The 21,095-nt window shown below is 37.2% G+C and overlaps 1 protein-coding gene across 1 annotated transcript in view; it reads left to right on the top strand.

The window, feature by feature from the left end:
* LOC145937191 (uncharacterized) overlaps nucleotides 1–19,404 on the top strand; it is a 37,053-nt gene extending 17,649 nt beyond the window's left edge. The window contains exons 2-3 of the mRNA XM_083040117.1: nucleotides 1,951–2,173; nucleotides 16,656–19,404. Coding sequence (XP_082896243.1) covers nucleotides 1,951–2,173; nucleotides 16,656–17,544 — 1,112 coding nt within the window. The 3' untranslated portion in view covers nucleotides 17,545–19,404. The remainder of the gene's footprint in view (nucleotides 1–1,950; nucleotides 2,174–16,655) is intronic.
* Nucleotides 19,405–21,095: the final 1,691 nt, after the last annotated feature.

Raw genomic sequence — 21,095 nt, 5'->3', positions numbered from 1 at the left:
AAGGATTGGATATCAAGACAAGAAATGTTTGAAACGCGTACTTTTATATCTAAAAAAAAAAAGAGAAAAAAGTATTCGAAATACTCGCAATTTGAAAATTATCTTCATTCTTGAAGGAAAGTGCGAACACAAATGATAACGATGCAAACAAACAAATTTGTAAGAATTGAGTATCTATGCAAAAATACTGTCATGATCATATACAGTTGACGCCGAAAAGTCCGCACATTCTTTTGCATTACAGTAAATATACCGAATGAGGAAATACATCTAGCTTGCACACCTTGAATAAATTAATAACTTACAACTAATAACTTATAAATTATACATTGTATAAAAAATTGTTATAGAAGTTACATGAAAAGTAATTATACATTATGTATAGTATATGTACTTTTTTGCAAGTGGAGACGTTTCGAAGAATTAAAGGTCAACTTTTCGTTTGATGGAATGTTATATTTTTTATGTCACAGAGAATATGTTGAATTCTGCTAATATTTTGACCCTATTCAAGATATGTAAGTTAGGTGCCTGTATATTAATTTGTTGCTTTGATTGAGGGTCAACAATTTTGGGAGGTAACAAAATTTTGTTACCATGTTCTTCTGACCACATCATTCATTTTTCTCTAATAATCATCTTTAATTTTCCGCTCCGTCAAAATATAACGCGTAAAATGGAAGATCACGCGTCCCCGACTATTCTTCTATGATGGAAACAAGAATGATGATGCGATGAGGCTTGAGAGGGATGAAATCAGGACAAGTGCGCGATTGTGTATCATCACATGTGTGAGAGTGACTCGTATCGAGTGTAATCGGTCTCCTCAGAAAATCACTCCCCTCTTCTCTCCCTCTCTCTCTTTCTCTTTCTCTTTCCGGATACGGCTATGTATCGGAGGGATGATTTGTGGCGTCTCAACGCGGCTGCGTGGTCCAATCCGCGATACTGGCCAATCAGCTCTCGGCTGCGCAGAGAGTTGAACTGAGAACAAAAGGATTACTCTTCCCCCCTTTCTCTTTCTCTCTCTCTCTTTCTCTCTCTCTCTTTCTCTCTCTTTCTCTTTCGTCGCTAGAGAGGCAATCGCCATGCAGGCAACGGCAAAAACGACCACGGCATATAATCCACGCGCATCGATTCCACCCTCCGCGAAAACAAAAGCCACACTCGGCACTTTACAGCCCTTCCCTAGGCCCAATGATAGACCGACGATTCTTTATAGCGATCTTTTTGACAAAACGATTGTACCAGAATCCGCCTCCGTGATATATGCGAGTATCACGAAATTCAGGATTTCGGTATAAATCTTAAATAAAAAATTAGTTTTAATACAAAATTTGCGCTTGAAATTAAACGATTTCGCTATGGACATATTTTATAGGTTTTTAAAATAATGAAAGATAAATTAATAATTTTATTCGCGTTTGGCTCTTATAGCCTGACTATATCATATAAATATTTAATATTGAGAGCCTTGAGAAATTCTTAATGTTAATAATCATTATTTTATTTTTTACAATTATAATCACATACAGAGTGTAATAAAAAAGTGTCTACTACTTTAAGGGTGAATAATACACACAAAATGATGAAAAAAGTTTCTATCAATAGGTCCGCAAATAATTCCCTACCGAGTTATATTTACAATTATAATTTTAATAATAAAAATAAAATAAAAATTGTAATAATGAAAAAAAAAAGATAATTGTAATAATAATAAATTAATAATGTAATAAATTAAGTGATAACAAAAATATGAATAATAAATGATAATTTTAATTAAATTTCATTAAGCGTGTATATAATGTAAATATTCGCTGATATATGCTCAATAATTCAAAGTAATTCAAATTTTTTCGTTTTTTTCGCTAATTTTGTAGCTCTAATTGTAAATGCAACAAGACGGAAAACAAGAAAACATTCAATATCAACAGTTTTGCACAATTTCAGGTGGCAAAGAAGATGATCCTAAAAGCTCGTCCTCGAGTTCCCTGAGCTCCGCACAAAGTAAGAAGCAACGTAAAGCGCGCACAGCATTCACGGATCACCAGCTTCAAACCCTTGAGAAGAGCTTTGAGCGGCAAAAGTACCTAAGCGTGCAGGATAGAATGGAGCTGGCGGCGAAGCTGCAGCTGACGGACACGCAAGTGAAAACGTGGTACCAAAACAGAAGGTAAGCGAAACGTGGAGAAGGCGCGTTACTAATTTTTAAAAAATGCGACGCAGCGTGACATATGCGGACAATAATTAATTTTGTGGTTGGAAATGTGTACATAAACGATCGCAACATGATACACGCACACGCGTGGTTTTTTGTGTCTAAAAATTCGTTTAGGGTTGATCCACAACTAACCACGCATAAAATATATTAATAAGACATTTAACTTTGTAATATTAAATTTGGGAAATTTTTATTATTTATATATTACATGTATATTTAAGAGAGAAAGTGTGTCATATGTGTATCAAAAGATAACGAGTCTTTCTTTTGCAAGCAAATTCGTTTAGGGTTGGTCCACAACCTAACTACGAATAAAATATGTATATTGATAAGACTTTTAACTTTGTGTAATTTCAATTTTGAAAAATTTTATCGTGTATACAGAATGTTTCTAAATAAGTACGAAAAATTTTAGGAGATGATTCTTTGTCGAAAATTAAGGGGGGGTGTTTTATATAAACATATACTTGTATATCCTTCCCTAAGGAGTTACACTTCTTGAAAGGGGGAGGTAAAAAGTAGATTTTTATTTTTTTTTTTCGAAAACTAGTGATTTTACGAAAAAAAATAAAATAAATTAAAAAGTTTCTAAAAGAATCAAGCTTTCTAACGCATATTTTTGGATGATCACATTCCGGTCGGAAAAAAGTTCTAATAAAAAACTGAATATAGTAGTTGTTAATTTCATCCTCTTATAACGATACGGGAAGATTTAAAAAATATTAATAAATATCCTTTTTACTAGTGGAAAATATCCACCAAATCTTATTTTTTTAACTTGTTAAAAATTTGAGAAAAAAATTAAAAATCTAATTTTCACCTCCCTCTTTGAAGGAGTGTACTCTTCAGAGAGGGATATTGAGAGGAGTATATGTTTATATAAAGAGCCCCCTTTTTTAATTTTCGACAAAGAATCATTTCCTAAGTTTTTCGCACTCATTTAGAAACATTCTGTATATATTATACGTATTTAAATATTTATCAAAAGATAATAAATGATTCTTTTGTGAGCAATAGAATTCGAAAATAATTTTCAATATTGCTTTTGACTTTTTTTCAAGGGTTTCTCATTAAAATACGTTTTCATTGTAAAATAATTACTAGATTCTCCCCTTTTCTCCGCACGATCGAGGCTGTGCATGCGTAAAAAGTTTGAATAACCGTTAAAAGTTTGAGAGACTTTAAAGAGACAAAGAGGTGGAAGCATGACGATCGATCGACCCTTCGATGCTCGTGTTACATTGTTGAATATCGAATAGAAAGCTCCGCATCACGATCCCCCCGGTCTCGGAAGCATGGCGGTGCGGGCCTTTGTGCCGGCGCGTGTCGAATCCGTAAATGGAAATCGCGGCGGACAACAAAGGCGTTGTTTACGTGGTTAAACGCGAGAATCGTTGGCCAAAACTCGAGCAAACTCTCGAGAGTCATGTGCTTTTATTACCGGTTTTTTCAAGAATATACATATATCCGAATTAAGAATATATACATCTCTCGTCCTCACGTTAACACTTTAACACTGATACTTTAATAAGTCAAAAATAATTTGGATTATTATAACTTTCTTTGAACAATTACGTGTATGCAGTGTTGTGCTTAGATGATTTTAAAATTAGCTAGATAAAGATGAGATAAAAATATGTAAATTCATTTTAGATAAGATAAAGATGATTTTGTTTTAAATGTATCTATATAAAATATAAAATTATATGACGATTCATCTAGATAACTTCCAGATAATATTATTTTTAAAATCACTTATGTAAACAGTTAAAAAATGTAAATAAATAAAAATGTAATGTAAAATAAAAAAAATGGAAATTATAAAAGAGATATAAAAATATATTCATAGTTTTTTATTTATAAGTTTTTATCGTTTACTGCTCAAGTTCTACTATACTTAAAATATTTTCATGTGCTATGAAACTCTAAATCAAATTATCTGAATATTATTTTAGATAATTTAGTAAAGATAACACTTTTTTTTTATCTAAGATGCAGATATAGATAATACATTTTTTAATTATCTATATAAAGATAAGATAACGCCAAAATTTCATCTAGATGATCATCTATATAATTTTATTTAGATAACAGCAAACACTGCGTGTATGTAATTGAATGTTGTATAATACATTACATATTAAACATACGTGAAAATGATCTTTTAAAAATTGTTTTAATAGAAAGTGAAATATACAAGATATCCGATAATGACCGCATCACCTCTCCGTGTGTAGATAAAGCGAATTAAATTAATTGTGAGTGGAAAAATCTTCGACGTTTGCGATTTTCTTGCAATAATTGATGAGGAATTAATTAAAAAATATAAATTAATCTGTGCGAAATTGTTTGTCAAATTTATCAAAACTCACAAAATATATTGATATTGGAAAGGAGAATTTTTTGATCTGAAAGTATTAGAAGCTATTTTATATTGGTTCATCGTGCGTTACTAGCGCTTTTTTTAAATCCGCTGTCGGTTCCTTTAGGGAAGTATGATTACGCTGTTGGAGTCGGTTTCAAAATCCTTCGCGGCGTCCTTTGTAAACGCGATTTCGTAAAGTCATCCAGTGGCGCCTGTAGTAGTTTCGTGCTTCTGATTTTTCATGTGGGCTCTATCCACCTCCTTCTGCAATCTAATCATCAAGTTCCGTTGGTCGATTCACACCAATCCCGCGTCGAAAGTTTACCGAGCAAAATTAAATCGCACAAAATTCTTCATTTCGACACGTTTTGTTCACGATTAAGTGAGTACAATACCACCATTCTAGAACAATAATATTAGAACACATATTTTAATATTATTTATACATTATGTAAATCTCTTATAGCGCAGTCGCATACAATTTTTTGTTGTCTTACAATTAGAGTCACAAAATAAAAATAAAGACAAACATTTTCTAATTTTTATTTTTAAAAATAGATAACATAAGTTTAGAAATTTTTCATCTTTGTGTTTTCCATTCACGTATTATTTTTATGGCTTTCAAAATTATTAAAATTCTGAGACTCACCGTTTAAAATCTCTCGATTTTACACATTCGCGTTCGATGTGCAAAATCTTCGCTTCATTAATTTCGCTATATACTAATTATAACTGTTCTCTTGCTGAACGTACGTACGGTGATTAGCAGGGAACACCCACAAGTCATGACTCCGCGATTTTCGGCATAGGCGGCCGTTTAGTTTAGACAAGCGGCCGATCGTGGACAAAGAAGGCAAATCATTAATGAGAAATCCCCCGTACGAGATCGTGATGTATACGAAAAGACGGGGCGAAGCGAGCGGCAGACTCTCTAGACTGTGTCATTAGACTGTCAATTACCGGTGGAGAGCGAATGGCGTAATGACAGGCAGCGGGCGCTGCCAAGCGTTGCGCCGCTCGTGAAGAAGACTACCTGCATTTCGGTGGCCGTTCAATTTTTTAAGCGTAATTGTGCGCCATTCACGATTTTTTTTTTTCAAAGAGACGCTGCTTATTTCCCATATCATGACGGCGGCTCGCACATATATGTGCGTGACTGTACACGCTGTAATAGTTACGGCTATTTATTTCTACAGTCCAGCAGTTTGTTCGCTCATTACGTTAAATCGGCGTAAGTAATGGATAGCAGTGACTAAAAAATATGATTTCTGATTCATAATTCTTTGTATAGCGCGCAAATTACTGCTACATACATATATATATCCACATATATACATATATAGTGATTCATTTTAATCTTAATAGGCAAATATCTGGACATCACGGGAAAAAATGTATCAAGCAAAAAGGATTTCGAGAGGGACATAATATTGTGACTCAAAATTGTCCTTTGATGGCATTTTTCAAGATCGTTCAAAGGTCAACCTAGATTTTTTAAATAGAATCACCCATTTTTTTTATATAAATCGATTTCTTGCAATATTTGGCATAAAATGTTATAAGAATAGGATGGCCAAAAAGTGAGTAGTTTTTAAGAGATATTTGACATAATTTGACATAAACTATGAAATATTATTTTTCGATGACCTTATCTCAATACTTTTATGCACAAAATAATGAGAGAAATCAATTTATTAAAAGGAATCATAGTTGTTATTAAGAAAAATTATGTAGTTGCAAATTACATACCAATTGATTCCTCTCTCATTAATTTATGCATAAAATAATAATCGATCGATTATTAACAGCTCGTTTGGCCGGACATTTCAGATTCGAAACGTATGAAGAATGACAGTTGATATTATTTCTTCCCTTAAATATGATGACATACAAGCGTAAATTAGAATATATATATATATATGTATAACGCTCCAACCGAACGAGCTGTTAATAATCGATTATTTGCATAGTTTGAAAAAAAACGAAGAACAATTTTTGCACAATTTTACCGGTTTATAGTACGAATTACCTTGTTGCCCAAAATTTGAAAAATTGTTATAACAGATTTTCAATATGCATAAAAGAAAAAATGCAAGGGAAGTGGATCGCACATAGGGTGAAACGCGGATCATACATCTCTACGAAATAAAAACGTGTCCAAAAATAATTAAACACACAGTGTATTCTCTTATACTAATCGCTTCGAATATACGATAAAATGTGCGAAGTACCGTATATCGCTCGAAACGATATAAATTACAGATCAGCATGACGCGCGTTTCAATCTCTTTGTACCTGCTTGCCTCTCGTGCAACATCTCGAGCCCGTGAAATCGGCCTGAGGACGGGATACGCGTCGCGCTAATTAATTTTCTCCATGTTGACATTTAGGCCGCGCTTAATTAGGACGAAAATGATGGGTACCCGAAACGGGCACGTGTGCACGTCGGCGGTTATATCGTTGCCGTACGCGAAAGAACGCGAGCGAGAGAGGGAGGGGAGGGAGGAAAGGAGAGGTAGGCGCGCGGCAAAAAGCTGGGAAAATTAGTGACGCTCCTGACTGACAGGCGGCTTCTTAAGTGCCCGCTTAAAGTTTTGCTGCTCGTTGCATCGTCCCGATGCGATGTGTGACTCGGCGTTTCTTCGCGGAGGCGCCGGCCACACCTCGGGCGCCACGACGACGCGAAAGAGAGAGAGAGAGAGAGAGAGAGAGAGAGAGAGAGAGAGAGAGAGAGAGTGAGAGAGAATCTGCTCCCTTTTTCCTAAAACGCTCGCTGAAAACAGAAGCCGAACGCTTCGATGCCAGCGGCATCTTCGTAAAAGCGCGCGTAATATTTAAAGTCACGTCAAATCTTGCATTTTGAAATCGCATCGTAAGAGTTTGATGGATTTTAAATCAAAGTTATACGAATTTTCTAAGATATTATCCGTATAAATTGGTTTTATTATAAAATCATGATAATAATATTCTGAAAAATATCTTGCTTTGATAAATAAGATATGTATGGCAAAATTATTTTGTCTTGATTTTCATACTAGCTTTTAGAATAATAAATTGTAATATATGTATACATACAAGATGTTTCTAAATAAGTGCGAAAAATTTTAGATGATTCTTTGTCGAAAATTGAGGGGGTATAATTTCATATAAATATATACTCCTATATCCCTTCCTGAGGAGTTATACTTCTCCAAAGGAGAAGGTGAAAGGTTTTTATTTATTTTTTTTTTCTTGAAAACGACTGATTTTACGAAAAAAAGTTTCTAAAGGAATCACGCATATTTTTAGATTATCACATTCCGGTCCGTTAAAAAGTTTTAATAAAAAATTGAATAGGGGTTGTTTCATTCTCTTATAACGATACGGGAAAATTAAAAAAATAATAAATATCTTTTTTACTAGTAGAAAATATCCAAATTTCATTTTTTTAACTTATCCAAAATTTGAGAAAAAGAATTAAAAATCTAATTTTTATCTTTCTCTTTGAAGGAGTGTAACTTCTCAAAGAGAAATGTAAGGAAGAGTATATGTTTATATGAAAAACCCCCCTTAATTTTCGACAAAAAATTATTTCTTAAAGTTTTTCGCACTTATTTAAAAACCCTATATACACACACGCACACGCACACATATTATATATTGGGAGAGAGAGAGACAGATAGGATAAGCGGATATGAGATGTAAATGTTTTCTGCGATGGATAATTCATAAATGTCATAATTAACAACAATCACAATAATTTCCTTGGAAATGTATGGATTTATCTCTAATATGAATGTGCTTTCCTATATTTTTTTTCATTCTTATAGCCGTCTTATTTAATCGTTCATCAGCGTGCGCGCGTCATCAATTGTACGTTAATTATACTCAATGAATTATCTAAACAACTACTTGACTCACGCGCGATATTTTTATTTTTTTTGTTCCGCTTCAATGAATATTAAATTCGCATTAAAAGAAATTAATTAGAAATAAGGTGAGAAATGAGGAATACAAGATAAAATTTTCATGTATCAAAAATTATTCAATTTGTTTGAAAAAATTTTGTGTATTTACTTAAAGATGACACACGCGATGAATAGTTTTAAAAAAGCCGTTACGTTTAACTTTATTTGCTGATGTCTTATTCATCTGGTGATCAGCTAACATGCACGCGAGTAAATCGTATATAAATCGCGCTCAACAATGAGTCACCTCAGCACGATTGCACATGTACACGCGGACACACGCTCGTCATACGTTAATCACGATCGACCGCAATGTCTTTCCGCACGAAACTTTCTGTGAAATTGAGCCGGGAAGCTAAAACGCGCGGGAATCGGTGATTCGTCCGCGCGCATGCGCGCGCGCAAAGCGCTTTTCCAACAATATGCTCTCCTCTCGCTTTTCCACGGTGCATGCTGCACACACATACGGTTGTTTAGAAGTCATTAGGACTCGTTACGTTATTCGCGGCAAATCGCTTCTACTTATCGGCTAATTACGCGCTCGGCCATAAGTGAACCGCGGTAAGTACACGCTAACGTTGACGGAGCGTGCGCCTCTCGATCTTTAATATCGGAGTGCTTAGCTCAGCTCGTGGAAAGTGCATTTTAATCGCAATATACCAACGAGACTCGGCGCGCTTGTGCCATTCGTAACGCACGTCAAGATTTATTCTCTCGGACGCGCAACTTATGCTAATCCTCCGCGGAAAATTAGCGACACATTGTTTTATTATCTATATTCTTTATTATTTACATTCACTACTCCTTAAAAAATATTTATTATTGTTTAATATGATATAACACGTAAATTTTTATAATTTTGTTATATAAAGAATTTATTTCTTATAATTTTAAATTTTTAACCTTATTTCTAACCTTTTTTCTAACTTTATTTCTAACCTTATTTCTAACTTTATTTCTAACCTTATTCCTAATAACCTTATCTCTTATAACCTTATTTATTATATAACTAAATGTGATTCTTAAATTCGGCCTAAGAGCCAAGCACGAAAATTAATTCTAATTTTTTCGGAACGGTATCTCTTGGTTTGAGATTACTAAGTTCCATCAAATTAATAATCCTCGAATTTTTACAACGGGAAAATAGGCGAGAAAAATATTGGTCCGAAAAGTCGCTGAAGCGGGAATTGAACCCGCGTCTTTCGCTTGCCGGGCGACTGCTCTTACCACTAAGCTATTCAGACCCTTTCGATCCTATATTTTTCATTTGCCTTATTTCTTATTTATTATGATTTAATAAATTATTATCTATTCGTTCAAAAGGGGACAAAATAAAACCATTTGTTTTTAGTCTGGCGTGTAATTCAACATGTGTATAAATTGTAACGAGATGCTGAAGATAAAACTTAAGATTGCATCGAGCGTATGATGTGCAAAGAAAACGACCTTTTCGACCGACACATTTTCGAGATGACTCACAAAGGTCGAGAAAAAAAGCGAAACTTCAGCTTGTTTGCTTTTAAAGTCGCCGTTCGTCTTTTTGCGCGCATATGTGCGCTTATATGATCCTCCTGTATATGTTGTTTCACCTTTGCAAGCCTCGCAGGAGAATGGAGACCTACCCTCAGGACGTGACTCGTAATTTTAGAGTATTATTATGCCGTAGCTCGCATTTTTTTTTTTATTGAGACTTACTGCGCGTCTGCATCATTCGTGTTTTCCGCACTGTCGCGTAATTCGATGTACTCTCTTGTTCAATTAGCAGACAAAATGTGAAAAAATATAAAGCATAGAGAACATTGAAAAAATAACAGATAATATTCTCGTTGACGAAAGTTTGCATTTAATACAAGACATTACTCTCGAGTAAGCTTGTAAGGTTGTAATGATAGATTCCCTATTTGATCTTTTCACCGCGTAATACCCAAACGTGCTAAAGCTAACGAGAGATAGGAAGAAACTCATTTGAACTTAAAATTACACTGTAGGTATATAGCTATAACTGTAGGTTTAAGAATTGATGATTTATCTACCGAGCAACACGAGTTTCGAATATACGAAACCGCAATCCCTCTAATGCTCTTTTCCCCCAAAAAAAGGTAAAAGAAATTAGGTCGCTCGCGACGCGATTCTTATCCTCTAAGAGATTTGCTTGATTGTGAAAGATCTTCAAAGTGCAATTTAAACGAAACGAAACTACGAAAAACACACTGGACCTCGACAAAGAGGGATGTGAGGATGAATCCTTCACACGGTTTTGCGCTCGTTATATACCATCAAGTATTACCGTAAACGCGCACAGCGGTATTTTACTACGCGTCTAGAGCCACAGAGAGAAACGATAACTTCGCGTCCGCGAAGAATGCAAATGCGGGATTATCTTTAACGGGATAACGGTGCCAAAATGCACCGCGAATGACTAATGACAGCGTAACACACATCCCCATGATAAGAAGTCGCATGAACTAAAAATGAAAGAGAAGAATCATTTACATTTTACACTTGGACGACAATCCCTAAGATTAATGATAATGTATGAGTAATAAATGTAACGCAAAAACGAACACATATTTCTGTTAACTCGAACAAGCAAGGTTAGGGCGAGCAAGGTTAGAGCAATCAAAGTTCGAGATGGGATCAAGTTTAATATGTTTAAATTAAATATCCCAAATGCCCAAGTTCAGATGGGCATCAAAATTTTCATGTCCGACGATCGGATAATATTGCGTCGTCACAATGTATGATGGCATTTCGCGTTACATATATTATATATAATATATATATATATATATATATATATATATATACACACGTCGCGATCGTGAGAGAATTAGCTTCTCTCTTCTTCTCCAGGGAGTTTTCTATGCTTCTGCGCCGCCGCCGGAAGAGCGGACTTCCCACGCCTTTGGTAAACCGCTTTATAACGGATCACCTTAATTTCGCGGATACTTTTCTGTCGTGTATAAGCTCTGATCGCGTTCTTGCGTCACGCGCCGCATTTCGTGCCGCGCGAGATTTCACGAAATATCGGCTAGAAAAACGGGGCTAATCGGGTGACGCGATAACGGTCAGGCTGTACCCACCCCCTTTGGTAACGACGTATTTGCATGCACGTTTCGTCGACGTTCCTCTCCCCCGATGTCCCCCACCTGGTTATATAATCACCTGATTAACTCTTTTATCCCGTGGGATGCTTAACTGACGTGGTTTAATTAACACGCGCGTTCTCATTTAAAATGGGGATCGTTTGTTTTTCGGTAATTTCGCCAAGGATGGTAATTTGCGACCCTTTTCGCTTTTTATCACGGGCTTATCGAACTTATTGTGCAATTTATTTACTCAGTATTTGATGCAGCGGAAGTTTTTTTATACATATAAAGAAAAAAGGAAGTGTAGTACATGCAACTAAACATAAATTTTTAGATATTAAATTTTCTATTATCTTAATATGTTGAATATAGAAAAAGTATCAAGAAAGAACGAAAGCAATAACACAATTTATGAAATTTATTATTACATATAAATATCACACAAAATTTATAAATAAGAAGAGAATCGCAAAATCCTATACAATTGATAACGGATACAATAATTGATACAATAATTGATACAATAATTATTCTGACTGTCATCTGCTATTTCGAACAAATAAGTGACGCATTGGCTAGTAAAGTACCAATTGTGAAACATGTGTCTCGTAATCATTGAAGCAAATAATAATTTTAAAATATGTTACCCTTTCTCTCTATCTCTCTTTCTTTCGGTCTCTGTGTCGCCATTATTATTACAAAGCGACCCAACGGCTTCGGCGCATTAGTGTCGCACGGGCATGTAACCGCAAATGCAACGAACAGACCCAACCACTATTATAAATGCATTAACTCTCCCCTTAGTTTCGCCCTCTTCTTCTTACCAATGTGCTATTTTTTTGCCTCTCCGACTGTTCCAGCTGGATGTTTCTGATATTCGTATTTGCTGAATCACATTTATTGCTCTTCGATAGGCTAATTATCCTATTGTATTGTATGAAGCTTATAACTAATGAAAAACAATACTCTTGCTAAGGATATAGTTCTTTTGGTTTTTTCATTATTAAATATTGAAATGTTTAGTCATGTGCATATGAATGAAAGAAGACACGCAGAAAGAACAATAATAAATTGCCTCAATCATCGCGAGACGAATTTTCGAGTCGATTAATGATGAGACGTATTGCACATCTTTTGTTAGGGCATTGCGTAAGTAACCCCAAAATTTCCAAACAACATGTCACTTTGACACTCGACGATGACGACCGAGGGAAGGCGTTACTTGGGACGAGGTGATCGATTCTCAGGAGTTTGTCGCCGGAAGGAAGGATGGGAACTTTTTTCACCACGATCCAGAGAGTTGCCATCATTAGGATAGAAATCGCTACACTTTCTTTGCCCCACACACACACATATAAACACATAGTCTCTCTCTTTCTTCTCTATTTCCAACTCTCTTCTCGTCCTCTTTTCGTTTTAGTTTAGCAAGATCAAGCAGCACCCTCGAGCACCTCAGGAACGATAAATCAATGATTCTTCTTCGCTCTCCTTTCTTCCCTGGGAATCCCACCCCGGTCCCCGGCCTTACTTCCGGCCCTCTAGCTTCTAGCAGATAACCATAAAAAGCCAACGGGCAATTAAGGGTGTTTTAGAGTGGCTGCACTTGAAAATCACCGGACAACCCCAGTCAAAAGTGGGGGAATTAAAAAACATTACTCATCATATAATCGCACAAGCGGCTCTCAGTGCTGTCTGCATCGTTGCACACATTCTCTCTCTTTCTCTCTCTCTTTCTCTCTCTATCTGAATCTCGCGCTTGGACACGCTCGTCCTTCTTTCACCTCCGACGTGCCGGCAGAAAAATGAGAAATGATCGTGGCTCGATTCAGAGGTGCCTGTTTAAAATTCATGAACGATTTTACTGCAACCCGTCACAAAAGGGCGAACAGGGTTATATCGAGGGAGGGAAGAAAGAAAGAGAGAGAGAAAGATTGTGTGGCCCACATTTGGCAACTATACATCAGTACGGAGAATCGCCGAGAGAAAAAGGGGGAAAGAGAGAGGAAGAGGGGCAGACTCGCGCGCGACCCCACGAAATATATTAATTGTCGAATTTTCCGTGCAAGTTGCATATCCGTTAGAGCCGCTTTGTCCTTTGCCAGGCGCGAATCTCTTGATTATTAATTACTACGACCACCCAAATGCATCCCATGCTTCTCCCTCTCCCCTCCATTGTGGCTATTACCCTGTAACATTCGCGACCGCGTTTCGAAGGTACGACCTTTTTCATTTTTTATTGCAACCACGGTTTTAACAAAAAAAAATGTGAAACAAATGTATATACCGGCGGCGATGGCGGCGATGGCGCCCGTTAATTATCGCCTGAATTTCGTTAGCGCGAATCGTCGAATTTTTATCGAGGCACAATTGGGAGACGGTTTGATTTATTATCACGAATAAAAGCGACTCCCGAGGATCTCATGGGCGATATGTCGACGAAAAGACTGTAATATTCGATTCAGAGATATTTTTAATATTAAATAAAATTCCAATAAAATCATCGATCAATTCTTGCGAAAAAATGCTGATTATTTCAATCAAGTTTCTCAGCAATTATTACGATATCAAATCGATAATTTTCATATCGACAGCTTTTTCGCATCTTCAATTTAAATCGAGACATTTAGAGATACAATTGCGTAGCGGAAATTGTTTGCGAATATTCAAAGAGTCTCGTTTCATCCATCAAGAGTCACGTTATTGCGATAACGCATTTGTATCATAATTACGGCTGAATTAGTCGAGCTAAAAGAACCAACAAGGGGAGCATACACACATTTTTTTTTTTTTCGTAGAACGATGTTAAAACGAGGAGCGGGGGAGGTGGAGGAATGGCAAAAACTACTTGCACTTATCGAGCAAGAATGTCGGATGTAATTCACGCCTCACTGCCACGGAAGGGTTGTAATTTTCTTGATATTATTCATGAACATTATGATAGGTTGGCTCATGTAATATAATAGACCTTCATAGCCGTTTTCTTTTTGCGTACATTTTTCTCTGTCTTATCCGCCGTACTTCGTATTAAGTCGCTCAATGCGGCACTTTAATATATTTCTCTCTTATAAAGGGCAAGTTGTTCCCCTAATCGCGTGAGCACGCGTTCTCCATATCGTGTTTATCAAAAAAAAAAACTAATAACGTTTTTGATTTTGTACGAAGGTTACAAGAGTTTGATAATATACATATTCATATAATCTGAAACTTTGATATTTTTTTTTCGATTTTTACGTTTTCCTTCTTCGTCTCTTATACTAAATTTTTAACAACATTGAAAAGAACTATGCGTTTAACAATTACTATTTCATTATGAAACCGTCACATAAAAAATTATTCTTCTTAAATATTTTTAAAAAAATAATATAAATCTCGCGCATCTCTTTCTCTCTCTTCCTATCTTTAAAAACATATAGTATTTTTATCACTAATTAGAAATATGAATAAAAAGTAAAAAGTATAATCTCCAAACATGATTTTTGCGATTATAATTTAGAGTTAATTCTTGTTTACTTTAATTTTATCTAAATTTTTTGAAAATATTTTTTTTTAATTTGATGTTTTATAAATTAATATTTATAATATTATTATCAATTAGTAACTATCAATTAGTAATTTTGTAATTTCACAATCACTTGTGCATTATTTTTATATACGTGCTCACTTAAAATATTTATTTTTCCGTCTCATATTTTCTTCACATACATTACGTCCTTTCCTTAATATTCAACTGCTTGTGTTCCATGCACGCCATTCAAAGGTTCCGTTAGGCATAATCTTTTTCACTGCACAGTGTTAGGCGATCGATTGTAGCTCGCGCCTCGATTTTGCGGAAAGTATCGTGATTTTCGCAGTATGATTCGCAATATTACGAGCAATAATGGTTTAGTTAATGCAGCCTTCGGGAATTTTGCCTCCCGTGTGCTCTCCCTTCATGTTCTATCGCGTTCGTTTCGTCCCCCGTATCAACCCCCGGCCTGTTGATATATCTCTGTCTCGCGCGCGTCTAAGGGCGATTTTACGTTCGCAGGTGCGGCACAAATATATACGTATGTATGTATTAACGTGTCTATGTGCGTGCGTGCCATGATACGCGATGATTAGGCACTGAAACTCCACGGGCTATTTGTTAGTATAATAAGCTCCCGGTAGTGTGGCCAACGTAACCACTTGGCGGCACGCCACCCCGTTTTAGCGTAATTGTCCCAGATCGAGATTTACATACGTGGAGGAGGAGGGCAAAGAGAGGGCGGGTGAGCCTGGTCCCGGGGAGAAATTGCAGAAAGCCCGTGATTGCTTTAGGTGGTGGTGGCCTCGAAAACCCAGTTGGATCCTTATATGCGGCCAACTTTGCGCTATACGAACGAATACTTGGAACGGATCTTATCGTTGACCGTTAGAATCTGGAAAAGTACCGTGGAACTACGCCATGCTCGCACGTGTTTCCGGCGATCAAGCCCCTATCGTAATATCACGGCTCGCACGGGTTTGACATTGGTCGGACCTTAGATCTATTTTACTGATATTATACATTATGGAAATAACGATCGCTTGGAGCGATGTGTAAATATTTTTAATGAGCGAATTGCAGTCGGTCATTGCCGAAAAATATGGGTCATATTTATTTTGAAAGATATAAATCTAAAGAAAATCGAAATAATGTTGCTATGGTTACAAATTGAGATTAAGTTTATAAAAAAAATCTCGAGAAACAAGAAAAAGTGGTGTTGTACCACTTTTTCTGTTCAAAATAAACGAGGCATATATAGTTGTAAGACGCTTGTGATAAATTATTCAATATTTTAATTTATTTCTAAGTAATTAGAATTATCTCTCTTACTATAATCGTGAATTTTTACGACACACACCTATATGAAAATGGTCAAATTCTCTCGTATTATTACACAGAAATTATACTACTTGAAAGAACTCTCCGATATATGAATCTTGCTCAAAAATCTTAAATCTTCCCGTGCAAACAAAGATTTTCGCGCCGATCGTTGTTATTCATCCATCCATTTCTTTTGTACTTTCAGAACGAAATGGAAGCGACAAACGATCGTCGGCTTCGAGATCATGGCTGAGAATAATTTCGCCGTCGCTGCCTTCCAGCAGTTGTACGGCAGCGGCGCCGCGACCATCCCCACGCATCCCGCCGCAGGACGTTACTGGCAATACGCTCCTAGCGCGCACACATTGCCCGCGAACGGATTCTTCTATCAGCAAGCGTCGGCGGCGGCGACTCTGCAGAAACCGCTTCCCTATCGCCTGTATCCGCCCACGATGATCCTGGCCGGGCCGAGCAATCCCCTCGGCTCCTTGACGGCAAGTTCCAGTCTGTCGTCCCTAAGCAACTATTACAGGGACAGTCCGGAGGTAGCCGACGGCCGAGAGTCGACGAGAAAGAGGGACAGGAGCAAAAGCCCGGAGTCGAGGGACAGATCACCGACCAGGAAACAGGCAAGACTGTATCCGTTGTCGATGATGCAGGCAGGTCCTAGCAATCCTCACGGCACCCTGACGGCAACGTCCAATCTCCCCAACATGAACAACTACTATAGGGGCAGCCCAGAGGAGTTGGTGGAGGGTAGAGAGAACGTGGACAGGTCGAGGAAGCAAGAGAGAAGCAAGAGCCCGGACTCTAGGGACAGATCACCCCTAAGAAAGGACGCCAGAGCTTATCCCCCCGCTATGATCCAAGCGGGTCCCAGCAATCCGCTCGGCTCCCTCGCGGCCGGTTCGAATTTATCGAATTTGAACAACTATTACCGAGACAGCCCAGAGATAATGGACGGGAGAGAAGGTATGAACCGGACACGACAGCGAGACAGAAGCCAGAGTCAGGACAGATCGCCCGTTCAGAGAGAGGACAGTCCTCGGAGCGTGAGGGCCGACAGCGATGACGAGAGCATACACGATATCTAGGACATGGGAATCTCCAATATCGTCGACGACACGTCAAGAATATTGCACGAAGGCGACGGGAAGGACGACGAGTGTATCCTGCGGAAAAATTAGGAAATGAAGCTAGACACGCGCGATTTTCTTGCAAAGGACTTTGAAAGGATCATTTGAAAATAGATGAGAGGAGTCGAAGAGAATATCGTATCAAAACTATCGAGAAAGATGTGTGATCGAAAATCGCAAGACTCGAGCAGCTAATAAGATTTAAAGAAGAGTTTGAAAGAAATGACTGATGCATAATTCATTACGGGCAGTTAACAAAAGTAAAGTCAATTTCGTTCGGCCAATCCCAAACGAGATCGCTCAAATTTTAGCAGCTAACAGTTCGTAAACAAACCTTGAAGTGAAAGATGTAATCAAATCGATTTCTTGATCCTGGAAGATAGATGGATTCAACACAAGCAAGGACGAATGTACATATTCTTGAAAATTTTTGCAGCTAGCCATCCCCAAATCGTGCAGCTACTACGAATTACAACCGAATGCAACCGACGTAATGAGACTGTTTAAAAAAGACATCGAGATATGTATTAAAAAGCTTCGAAGAGGAAGAGACTATGTGTAAAAATTATTCGACATCATTATACAATTTGGAAGGAGGCAATACACACATCCGAGGAAGATCTGGATTCGCGGAGATTCTGAAGCAAAATTCGACAAAATTAGATGCAAACAAAACGCACAGCGGTCGATTATTTTGTGAGGTAGAACAGGAAGTGACATAGCACGGGACATCCGGGATTTTGTAGATAATGAGAACGAACAGGAAATATCGTGCGGTTAACCGAACTTCGTGATTTAAGCGTTTAGTGAATGACGGGTTACTGTGAAACAATACATGTATTCAACGTCGATGTGCGCGATCAACGTGTAGAACGAACGAGAGTAAAAATCCCCCGAAACGTTGTCCTTCGGACAAATGAAGAGACTCATTATGCTTTATGCTCATTCATTATATATGTTTGTTCATTATTTTATTTTTATTCCTTTGTATGGAATATACGCTCATCGGGGGTTTAAAATGTATTTATTTTCCAATACTTTTACAAAGTGAAATTATTTATGTTTACACGTTTTATTTCGATCACAATTATCGTTGATTATACTGTGATAATTATTATTTAATTCGGAGAGAAAGATATATTGATTAATTTTATTGCAAAGTGTTGTTCTCTCTTTAAAATGTTCATAATTAGGTTATATATCCCCGTCGCCATAATTAAATACGCATATGTTTCAGACATCAATCCATTATTTCCAAGTTTCTTTGCGAAATATTGTAAGGCACAGAGTTTAGTACAAGCAAATAATAATATACATACCATCGTTAAATCACATTGTTTCGCTGTGCGAAAAATCTATGCTTGTAGTAAAAATCTAATTCTCTAATAATTTTACAATTTTTAATTAAATTCTAAAGTCTCATCTGAGAATAGAAGAGAACCCATCCACCTGCAAGAAAACCGATCGATGTTTACAATCACAACGAAATTTGACCTTACAAATCTACCGGGTATATTCCAATTCAAACGTCGTTATCGTGACAGAATTAACGTGATCCATTTATATAGCGACGATTTATAGCAAAGAACTCCATATCGGGTTAGAGAATCCAGGTCGGGTTTCGTTGGACGGTTTCGTGCGTCGAGGACGGTTATAGTCGCGCCAGGAAACGAGCCAATCGCGAACGAACGCAAATCTACAATTAATATGACATTAGAGGGGACCTGGCCGCGGGGGAAGAAATCTAAAATGACACGAAATTACACGCGGTCGCCGCGAACGACAAAAAAGAACGGGACAAGGAGGGGGCGGCATTGAACGAGGGAGCGGTAGAAGGGGGGAGGAGAGGGGGAGCGTAGAGGGCGTCTTAACTATTCAAATAACCGGCGTGTTCCCGTGTCGGCGAAGCGAAACCGGCATTTTGCCCCGCCGCATTTTCTTCCTCAAGGAACAAGCCGGGAATCAGACCCGGCTAATTAATATCGACGAGACGAGCTGAGATGTGAGCGACGGCGACGGTCCCGAAAATTGCACGACACCGCCACGACCGGTGATTTGCAAACGATGAGGTTAGGGTTAGGTTAGGTTAAGGCAGACACTTTACGGGAGCATCTCGGAAGAAAAGATCGACACTGAGTGAGTATCGATCTCGATTGCGAGTAACGAAACGTACATTTTACACACGACATGCAAAAAGAACCTCGTTAGTCCCTGTTGTCAGTTAAACGACACAGTGATACACAGTGGTTTACATGATAAACGACAATGACGGTGCGATGTTTGAGTCAAACGACAATTACACGTTTCGCTCCGCGAAACAATTGCACGCAAAATGACATCCTTCTTTAGGGTCATATCTATTTCGAATCTCACACTGAAAATTGCTAGGATTTTCTACCAAGAAACTAGTTTGTCGAAACTGAAACGCAACTGGCATGCAATAAATTAAAAAGGACTTTGTATCTCCGAGAAACAAGCTAGTTTAGACAATTTTCATTGATTAAATTAAATCTGTCAAAGATTTCCCAAAATGTTAGCATCGAAAAAAGTCGTAAATATTTCTTAATAATAGAAAAATTTAATTTTTTATATCGAATCAATTTATTTAACACGAACAATTCCGCAGCTTTGGATTCGCGAGAGCGAATTGCGTCGCGTTCTGTTTTGTAAATATAACTGAAAGTACGATATACATGTGGAAGAGAGAAAGAGAAATATATGGAAGCTGTAAATATAAAGAAAAAAAATTAGTCACGGACATAAACCAAGAATTGAGATAGAAAGATTCCGCCGTGGAACTTTTGAGCCAAGGTAATGAGAGATACGAGATATTTCAAAGTATTTTTCAGATTTCAATAGAACGTAGCGGAATGCGAGATGACGTTTTCGAGATGTCGGACGTCGCGTCGGGATACATAATCGCGCGCGTTCGATGTTTCGATAACACAGCGCGTTCGATAAAGACATACCAGTATTATATAAATGTATAAAATTAGGTTGTACGCGCGAAAGAAAGTGATATCGCCGTACGAAGATACGAAAAGATGCGTCGTCGAAAATTCGACGAAATCGCACGGCGCATCTAGTAGTTAAGTAACGCAGCAAAAAACTACTTATAGTATGTGAATCATGCTTTGTAAAATAATGTCTGTATAGCGAGAATTATTATATGGAAAATATATTATACTAAATTTAAATGTGTTCTGTGTCCTTTTAATGTTTCTGAGTCTCCTTCTTTCAGAGTCTCTAGTTCTTCCATCACTCTAGAAAAGATGCGTTTTTCTTTGTGTCGCCACTTTGATGACTTCAAGTCGATCGACTTGCATTTATTTTTATTGACATATTAACGTGTGTTACTCTCATTGAATAAAGAGTAAAGAAAGGAGCATTTGCTGAATTTTTGAGAGTGAGGGGTGATGCCGACTACGTCATACTTTGTTCGTGATAGCAGACTCACGTCATCATCACGAATATAAGAATGTTAATAGTGTGTGTAAAATAGTACGTGA

Source organism: Prenolepis imparis, unplaced genomic scaffold (assembly GCF_030444845.1).
Source record: "Prenolepis imparis isolate NDT839.2.m4 unplaced genomic scaffold, iyPreImpa1.0 SCAF_6, whole genome shotgun sequence".
Taxonomy (NCBI): Eukaryota; Metazoa; Arthropoda; class Insecta; order Hymenoptera; family Formicidae; genus Prenolepis; species Prenolepis imparis.
This window is presented reverse-complemented; position numbering and strand designations above follow the sequence as displayed.